The 10,295-nt window shown below is 35.5% G+C and overlaps 1 protein-coding gene across 1 annotated transcript; it reads right to left on the bottom strand.

The window, feature by feature from the left end:
- Nucleotides 1-8,861: 8,861 nt before the first annotated feature.
- On the bottom strand, nucleotides 8,862-9,930 carry LOC131060673 (WRKY transcription factor 18-like). Its single transcript, XM_057993994.2, has 3 exons — nucleotides 9,823-9,930; nucleotides 9,388-9,729; nucleotides 8,862-9,149 (listed from the first exon to the last, which is right to left on the bottom strand). The coding sequence occupies exons 1-3, from the start codon at nucleotides 9,928-9,930 to the stop codon at nucleotides 8,862-8,864; spliced, it is 738 nt and encodes a 245-aa protein (XP_057849977.2).
- Nucleotides 9,931-10,295: the final 365 nt, after the last annotated feature.

Genomic DNA, 10,295 nt, shown 5'->3' on the forward strand with positions numbered 1-10,295 from the left:
AGTTCATCATTATTGCACATTTAGCTCACTTCCCTTTCATAGAAAAAAAGGAATTGAAACCCTAAGAGTATTCCTTGAATCTCTTTCACAAGAGTTAGTCAAATTAAATCACTTCCTTAGGCTCTTTTGTATTCCAATGTGTGGAGGAAAGTGGGGTTAGGTCCTAAACCACCCAATCCCATTTTTCACCATCAAACTTTCTTAAGACACTATAATAGGACTACGTTGACATCTTAAGGGGGTGCATCACATATCACCCACTTTGTACTATATTTTGACATCTTAAGAGGGTATACATTCTAAAAACTAGACCAAAAAAGTCTTATACGAGATGTTCCTGAAACCAAACATATTTGTTTTCATTTCATATCTTATACAAGTTGATGCATGCTCAAAACCAAACCAACAAGTCTCATATGAGATGCTTAGCTCCTAAAACCACACAATAACATATGTAGCAAGGTGAGTGGAACTCTAGACTATTTTGACTCTCCTCCCCAACATGGATCACCTAGCATAACATAGCTTGCTAGCCTTTAGCATCCATGTCCTCTCTTTTCTCTCTTCTCAATGAGCTCATAGATTTTCTTTTGTGGATCATGGGTCATCATTTAATGCATTCTCTTGGTCATTTTATGTGATCACTTATGTTCTTGTGATAGCATTCTGAGAATGATATTAGTGGCTAAGACATTTTGATTATCTAGGTCTCTTCAACTAGTTGACTTGGAGCCTTTTTGTGTTGTGTCTTTTGTCTTTGTTTATCTTTTATCTTTGTTTATTGTTTGTCTTTCATCTTTGTTTTCATTTTATCCTTTATCTTGTTGTATGTGCTTGCAATGTATGAGTTAATATCCTAAGATTGAGGGCTTGGTTCCTCAAAATTAGTAATGTCTCATCTCCTTGCAATCTCGCTCCTAATTGATCCTTTCTATCATCTTTCTAATTTACTATGAATATTTGCATAGGCTCACACTCTTGTTAAAGTGGGGGCTAAATGTAGCATCGTAAATTGTAACTACTCTAGTTTACATATCATGTTTATGCTCCTACTTTAGTGTGTCCTATCTCTATCCAATCTATAGGTCTGATTTGAACCTATTCTCCAACCTTGATGTCATGAACAACATTTGGTGGTCCCCATCTTAGAGGTCGCTCTCCCATTTTTCTTTTTATTGATCCTTTTTCTTTCAAACTAGGGTGTGAAGCACCCTATTCTGGACAAAGGCAACCCAAAACACTTGGTCCTCCTTAAATAGGACCCAATTTGAAATGAGGCAATCCCTTTATATCCCCAATGGCTTCCAGTCCCCATGGCTACACATGACCATTAGAGGTTGGCCTAATCGGTAATTTACCTAGGGAGCCCTATATAAAGACATCATATACACTCATTTTAGGAACTAGAAGAATCAATTGAGAAGTCTCCATACCTAACATTCATGCATTTGTGAAGCATTCATCATTAAGAATCTTTAAAGTTTCAAGGTTGCATATTCATTCTTCAAGGATTGTGGAGGAAAGTTACATCAATCTTCATGCAAGAGCGTGTGTGAAATTAGGGTTTTTCATGTTCATGTGTTTGTAATGCCATTACATTCAAAGAGAATTGCATCATCATCAATAATTGCAAATTTGAGGTATATTTCCTTAACATTTGTAGACACCTAAAATTGTCATGTCTAATTAAATAAATATTTTATTTATTTAATTATCTAAGCCTAATTCTTCTATTAATTAAATAAATTTTTATTTATTTAATTAATTCATTTATCCTCTTCTAGCCTTAATTCTCATTTAAATAAATACATTTATTTATTTAAATTATCCCTTTCCTAAATTAAATAAATATTTTATTTATTTAATTGTCCTACTTCTTCTATTAATTAAATAAATCTTTATTTATTTAATTAATTCATTATCTTTTTCTACACATGACACATGTCATTCATCTCTTATTTCCTACACTACCTACCTCTTTCATTATTTTGGTATTTCTTATACCTACCCTCTAATCCTAGCCGACCTCTCTTTTTACACCTCTCAATCTTAACCCTCCATTTCTTATTGTGTCTTCTATTTAAGGAGATGCTTTCTTCATTATCAAACCCTAATGCCTAATGACTGATTTTGGAGGACTTGGCTACACTACAATTCTACTTGCAACCACATTCCGTTCTTTATTGAGCTCTTGTGCATACAAAAATCTGAGAGCAAGCATATCAAACAAGATCAATGGAGATAGGAAGAATGGAGATCAAAACCCTAGTGGACATGTGATGGTATAATCTTTGTGATTTTGAGTTATTTGCATTGTCTTAGGTTATCTTCATATGTTATGGTGGATCTTTGTTCATTGTTAGGCTAGGGTTTTGTGGTTGAATCCATTTTAGTCTTTCAATATTGTTGTTTATTGCTATCCATTTTCACCATATACAACATTTATTTCAGTATTTCCATTATTTCATTCAAGGTTAATTCCTAAATAGGGGTTTTCCTAAGTCAAACCCCTATCTAGAAAATATTTCCCTCTCTTTTTGTGTGCAAGAAATAGGCATAGGAGTTGTATTCGATAATACCATCAGATTTGACAGCAATGAACAAGTTTAGCTTTCAACAGAGGAAAATTCAGAGGACCAAGGTGGATCTATGCTAGCTGGTCCCAAAAAATCATGTTGACCTTCTAGAAATAGGTTCCGAATATATTATTTTTGCCAAATCCCAGTCTGTGACTCTGTGAGACATTTTGAGCATTTTGTGTTCATCAATTTACTTTATTTATCCCTTATTTTTCCCTAATTTCACAATTTCATTCCTAATTCAACTAAGAAAGAGGATTATTGTTCCGAAATAGTGAATCCAATCAGAATCGTAGCCCTTCCCTTAGGTGTATCAAGGCCAAATCTATTGGGTTCAATCCTCTTTCAATGTATTCAAGGTTTTAACTTGGATTATTAGTGGTTTTATTATCTTAATTGGTAAAACCCTAATTCTAAATTTTCACCACATTACAACAACAATGACAACTCTTTTTGCCTGATACCATTTAAAATGGTCATGTTATGTGATTTGTAATCAACAAGTGCAATAGTTGTTGCTAACAATGGCCTTTCTAGAATTATTTCATAACTTGTCTTACTCTTCTACCCTTAAGAACAAGAATGTATGCATGGTAATATCATGTATCAATAGTGACCATTATGTCCTCTAGGACTCCTTCAGGTTTAGCAATTAATTGGTTAGCAATTTGTACTATTGTTGTTGTAGGCTAAACTTTAGTCATAAATAGTTTCTTAGCTATGTCAATTGTTATGATATTAATTGCAACTCTTAAATCAATCAATACATTTGATATCTCCACTCCTTTGTTGCTCATAGTAATAATTGGACTTCCAAGATCACCATATTTTTGGTGAATCAATTTCTCTAATAAGACATCAAAGAGCTTTCCCCCAATTTGTATATTGGATGGTATCTTCCTCTTTCTTCCTAGGTATTTTATGCAAAGGGCTTTGATAGCCTAATTGATTTCAGGGGTATCCTTGATTTCTTGAATAAGTGGGATTTCAATGTTAACTTTCTTCAACTCTTGAAGGAGATAAGAATCGTAAAGAATGTCAGGTTTCTCTCCAAATATTTTTGGAGCTACAAGTTTCTAACTTAGACATTTAGGAAATGAAATTTTGTTGGGAGAAGGGAAATTTTTCTCCTCCTTTGGTTCCTTATGAGAAATTTTAGTTGGCATCGTGCATGTTCTTATTGTCATTGACATCAATCCTATTCATCATTGTAAAATTCATATCTACATTGTATGCCTATTTTTTAGGCTTATTATTATTGGGTATTTGAATAGGTTGATCTGGAATTTGGGTTTGATTTACCTATTCTCTGATTATGGGCTATGTTGGACCAGTCAAGAGAGGTTGAGATTGATTTCACGAACATTATCATCCTTGGTTTTGCCATAGTTGGTATTGGTACTAATTGGGTTGCCACTGAGGTTAGTTAGGATGCTACTAAGGCTGATTTCATTATGGCATTGTCTACTCAGGGGGTACCAAGGTGGGCCCCATGGTGTTGACAATGAAGGAGTTGGCATTGGCATCGGTGGAGAAATCCATTTATTTATGCATGGATTTTGTCCCAATTCTCCTTATTTCTAGGGTCACATTATCTTTGGTAGGAGTTATAGCCAAAATTCTATTGTCTTTGATTAACAAAATTTAAATCTTCTTCCACAAAAAGTGACTTTTTTAGATGGTTCTTTATCTCCTAAAGAAGATCACATGCATTGGTGGCATGTTTCTTTTTGAAAAATTCACAAACATGAACCTAACTTAAATGAGACTCCCTCAATGGATGCTTTTACCTATGCTTGGGGAAGTAGGCAAATGTTTATTTATTCCCCTATCATTTTGTATGTTCAGATGAAGGCGAATGTTAATTTTTTAAATTGGCAATCTCTTCCATCACCTTAGAAACATAAGATGAAGTGTTTTCCCCTTTCCTCAAGTTCCCAATGCCAGCTTTGGTTCGGGATTAATTCCCACATACTCCTACAATATTCTCAAAATATAACTTGTTAATGTCACCTTTTCCAATTAAACTCTATGTTGAAATATCCTTTAGAGAGTCAAACAAATGCCCCTTAATAGAAGAGGCAAGTGACTTGGCCCAAGGTGATGAAACAAGAGTTGCACCACTGGCCTTTGGAAGAGGGACAAATAGAAACTCCACAAAAAGGGGAACCTCCTCCAAAACATAAACAGATGTAGACAAAGAAACATGCATTGAAACAGAGAGAGAAACAAAAATAGAGGTTGTCAGATCTAGCTTTCAATGATGGAACTCAAGAATGGGGCCTTTCTCAGACTTTCAATTAGGTCTCTATGGAGTTGAATGCCTCTGATAAACCATATCAGGTTTAAGTATCCTGAGAAATCTTAGATGAAGAGGAGGTTGTAAGGCAGGTGAAGCAATTAATGCTACACCAAGCACAACCTATGTATGCAACATGTCAATGGGTTGGGAAAATGGAGGGACATCAGGTAAGGAAATAATGAGGGATGGCTCCAAGGAGGGAGCAATGAAAACCTATACACTTTTGGGGTGAGGATCATCAATGGTGCACAAAGTACTAGGCAACAACATAGAAGATAGAACTGGTGCAAATGTAGCAGAAGCAACAAAAATGGGAGCAAACATGGAAACAACAAGAACAAGAGAAAACACTCATGATTCACCCACAACCTTCAAGGAAGTCTCACATTCCTGGGCCATTGCCCATTGACAATGCTTATGCTTGCATGTAAACTGGTTCTAGCATAAGTGGTAATGAGGAACCAAAATTTTAGAAGGCTCAGTGACATCATGCTTCATGAGAGGCGTCCTGAGCCATTACCAACAAAGAAGAAGGCCCAACCAATGAAGCAAGATGTGCTAGTGAAATGGGTTCTATAGGTACAACAATAGACACCCTTCCTCATTTTTCTTGAGGAGAAGTCAAAGGAATAAGGGGTACCCTCAAAGGCTATGATATAGGATCTAGAGGTGACAGACAATCTCAGAGTACTGCCTACCCATACCATACCAAGAAAGATGAGGGATATTTTCTATGATTGTAAGCTTGAAGGGAGGGAAAATGTCAATAGTGTGGGTATCTTTCCTTTGCCTACACTAGGTGTAGATGCAAGAATAAAATTCACCATTGAGGCTATGTGGTCATAGGTAGGAGAAGAGGTCTACTTTGAAGAACAAGCCTATCCTTAGCCTTCACTAAAGAAGGGGAAGAAAACACAACTTGTTGTAATACATGAGCAAACAGGGAAGGATGAGTAGAAATTGATGTAGGAGGAGATAGAGAAATTGTAGGCTAAGCTGAAATATGATCCAACTCCCTCATTTTATACTTTTTATAGGATTTATATAGTAGGTCTCCATGGAGAAGCATAGGCCCAAACAAAAAAGCCTAAAAAATGATCTAATGAAAAGCCCCCACTAGCGACCAACCACTAAAATTTGGTGTCCCGGATGACATGCATTGTGCCAGGGAACTTCAAGAACTTATGAATGACTAAGGTTACCTCTTCCATGGCAATTAGCCAAGCGATACCCAACTTAAGCCAAAACAAGTCTGACTCGAAATAACAATGAAGGTGCTCGACATCGCCTTGGGTCCCACTAGGACCATCAAAGTGGTGTTACCCAGAGGAGGAACGAGAAACCTATCATGCATGCAAACAAAGGCAATACACTTATCATATCCTATTTTATATAAACCATTTATATATAGAGCATCCTCCATAATGGCATCTACTTGGCATGTAGGATTGACCATCACACCTATAACAGTGTGACCATTTATCTTATTCGAGATGTATAACATTGTGAGATCCCCACTATAAGGAGCATTCAAAGGTGTAAATGATGCCATCAATATCTATCCTATGGCTAGGGTGTGAGATCAAAGTGATAGTGACCATGTTAACATACAAGCCGCCACTCTACTCAAGGCCTGATGATGATGAGATATAAATTTTGATGAATGATGCAGGATAGTGAAACAATAATTAAAAAATATTTGAGTGTTTTGAAACCAACTACATGAAAACAAGACAAGCCTTCACATCAGGTTCAACAAAATGTAGAGGGGGGAGGAAGAAAACCACTCTGAAAGGTGCTAGATAACCTCTTGGGGACTTACTCAATCAACCTCTCCACTCAGGATAAGCACAAAGCACAAGAGTTGTCAAGTGCCACTAAATAATACTAGATGTGTCATAAAGATCTTCTAATGACCTTCACCAACTCTCTGCCCAAGGACGCAAGTGTGAGTCGTGGATGATAGCGTGACATGTTGGCGTCCCATATGGACAAAGCATAGGGTTTTGTACCAAAAAATACAGTGTGATAGATATGTGTTTTAATACATTTTATAGATGATAGATAAATAACAAGATTAAAAATAACAATTCATATGAAATAGAGAAATGAAGAAAAGAAAGAAAATTCTCACAACGGGTCCACAATTGAAGCCTCCAACAAAATGACTCTTTCTCTAATAACCTACACACAAACCAAAAACAAAAATGTTGGGGCTATGTTTTAGAGGTCTACCACAGTCAGACACTTGTTTTGGTGTTTCCACCTCCACAGTCAGCTAGATAAATGGATAGATTGATAGATAATAGAATGATATTTAATGTAAACACAATGATATATATGCTAATGGAGATAAAATTATGATTGAAAAACAAGAAGAGAACAACTCCCCTTCCACACCTAAAGGAGAAAGCTTGTCAGATAGGAAATGGTGCGAGTCTCAAGTATGAAGTAACCAAGAGAGCCAATAATTCTTCAAATATTTCTTAGAATGTTGGAGAGTATGATTAGAATGTAGGAAATTGTGAGAGAGATCCATTAGAAGGGCAAGGTAAATGAGGTGGAAGAAAAATCGATGTTAATGGGTGTTGTGGGAGGCATTACAAGCTCTGTCAAGTGTAGGTGTAACACTCCAATGGCCACCTTTGGAATACATATTCATAGGATGCTAGCGTAATGTGTGAATGTCTCTGCGGTGCAGGTGTTTGCAAGTCAAACAGTCAATAGAGTCGTGGAAAGGACAAATGCAAAGCTAACAAGGCATGCCAAGGGGGAAAATGGACAAAAAGGTGAAGGTATTCTCCAATCAATTCAAAGTGCAGGCACTTGTGTAGCATGGAATTGCACGGGGTGCAATTTACGATGTTACACATCTAACAACATCCAAAGAAGATAGAGGAACACAACACTAGAATAGGGAACAAGGAGTTCCATCATGAGTGTGAGATGGTATAAGTTCCAACCACCAAAAACCAAGGATGATACTTTACCACTTGGTCAAAGCCAAAGTATGCCAATGTGTGATTCGAGTTAGAAACATAATTATAGAATATTTGGAACTGCCACAAGCTTTCAAATTCAAAATGTGTCCAATGCAAAGGAAATATTTAAAACAGAGAACATCATTTGATCATTTCATATCTATTTCACCTTAAAAGAAAGCATTCATATATGAACACTCATTTCTAAATCCATTCATAATTGAATCGAAAATAATGCAAAAAAAAGGACTAAACCATTAATTCTAGTGTTATAGTCTTAAAACATTAAAATAAGTTTTAAATAAGCTTTTTTTAAATCATATTAATGTTAATTGAATGGCTGATAGAATAAGAATATGTTACTCTTAAATGTTTTCCATCATAATTTCCTTCTTTATTATTGACATCATAGTTAAGTTTGGGTTTGGATTCGGATTTATAGATTACATATTATCCTATAAATATTAGCTATACTTAATTAGTTTTAGATTTGAAAGTTCTATTAATTTCTTTAATTAGACTATCTAAACTCAATTGCCTCAATCTCCTTATTAACATGCATCACAACTACTACTATAATGGACACACAACCATGGGTTGTCATTTAGTCACCCAATTGATAGCTCCTCCAAACAAAATGAATGCATAATGCTTATAAATCCTCTATTATCCAAATCAAACTTAATAAAAAAAATTCCAAATCCATGTGCTACTAGTTATATTATTAAGGAAAAGCCGGAGTACAGATAAAACATCTCAAATTACTACTTACAAACAGGCCTCCCTGACATTAGACATCATTTCAATGTCTTACAGGGGTATTGGGTGCTCCTAACTTGAATGAGTATACCCAATTTGATAACAGAATCAGCTATAACCGCAGTCAATCCTAAAGTACAAATGGAATCAGCCTTCATATTACTGTTATATGAAGGACTTGCCTGCTGGTTCAAACTGTCTATTGTTAAGTGGGGTTGCAGTGAAAGGAAATCCATGATGTTATATAAGGTCGAGAGTAATGCTTGGAGAGGAACCCATTGTGGTAATGTAGGCCTGAAAGGGAAGCTCCTTCTTTGCTGCATTAATGGCGGCCATGGCCTCCTCATTCACCAAATGATTATGTTCTCCTTCGTACTTAATGGTCAAAAAAGTGGGTTCTTGGTCACACTTTTGTACTTGCTTTTTAACTGGACAAGTAGGAACTGCACATCTGTAATATCCTCTGGGCCAAACATTGTTTCTCGTCATTTTCTGCCCATATTTTCTCCACTGGCAGCCATCGTTTACCTTACAAAAATAAATCAGGTTAGTTCATTTTTTTCAAAAACAGCAGCTAAAAAATTCCCTTCCATTGAAACTTTTTGATTGTGTATTTTTTTATCAATGTTTCTGACCACATTCTATAATCAATCATCAGAATGATAAAAAGCTCAAAGAATAGAAAAAATTATCGATCACATAATTATCCAAAATATTGATAAAAAAACACACAATCAAAACCAGTATAATTACTTTCAGTACTTACCTGTGATTTTATTCTCACAGTTATGATTTTCTTATGCGCCTGCACACCTGCATCAACATGGGCTTTCTTATTCTGAGAATCCTCTTTACTCCATGAATTCTCATTTCTCTCTTCTGGCAGCGCATATTCTACGTTCCTCCTCTTGCATGGCAACGTTAGCTGCAGATCATCATCCATGCAAAATTTGGAGTTCTTGTGTTCTGAACCACATGGAGTACTAAAATCCATGCAACAATCATAATCTTTTTCTCTGGACGTTCCCCTAATACTGTCCCCTTCTAAGTCTGTGCTTAGCTTCAGAGTCTTGGCCATGGATTTCAGAAAATATCTCTTTTTATCTTCCTACAAAAGTTCGAGAAGATGAAGAATAAGAAAACAGTAAAATACTTTGTTAGAAATCATCGACGCCATTAGAAATTATCAAATCTTGTGTACCTTCTGTTTCATGACTTGTGTTTTCAAGCTGAGGTATTTACTGCATGTACACTTTATCATGAATGTGAGCTTCTGGTTCTCTTCTCTTGCACGCTTTAACTCGGCCATTAGCTGCAATACAAATCTCTTTGTAAGAAGATGAATAGACTTTATGGGCATCACTGTTTTTTCAATTAGATCAAGTATGAGAGTTTTTTTTTCATATTGGATGATCTATTATCATGATAATAGAGAACATTATTTTATGAGCAATTAGTTAAGGATTAATGAGAGTTTTTTTCATCATATTTTTATGGCATTCCTTGCAGTATCAGAATAATAGAAATTGATTATAAAAGCTCTCGCATAATCTGATTTAGAAACAACAGCAATAAATATTGTGACAATTTGATATCATTACTTTATGGGCAAACAGCATTAAATATTGTGAAAATTTGATTCAGTACTTTATGTACAATTGATCAGGGACTAAT

This window comes from Cryptomeria japonica, chromosome 10 (assembly GCF_030272615.1).
Source record: "Cryptomeria japonica chromosome 10, Sugi_1.0, whole genome shotgun sequence".
NCBI lineage: Eukaryota > Viridiplantae > Streptophyta > Pinopsida > Cupressales > Cupressaceae > Cryptomeria > Cryptomeria japonica.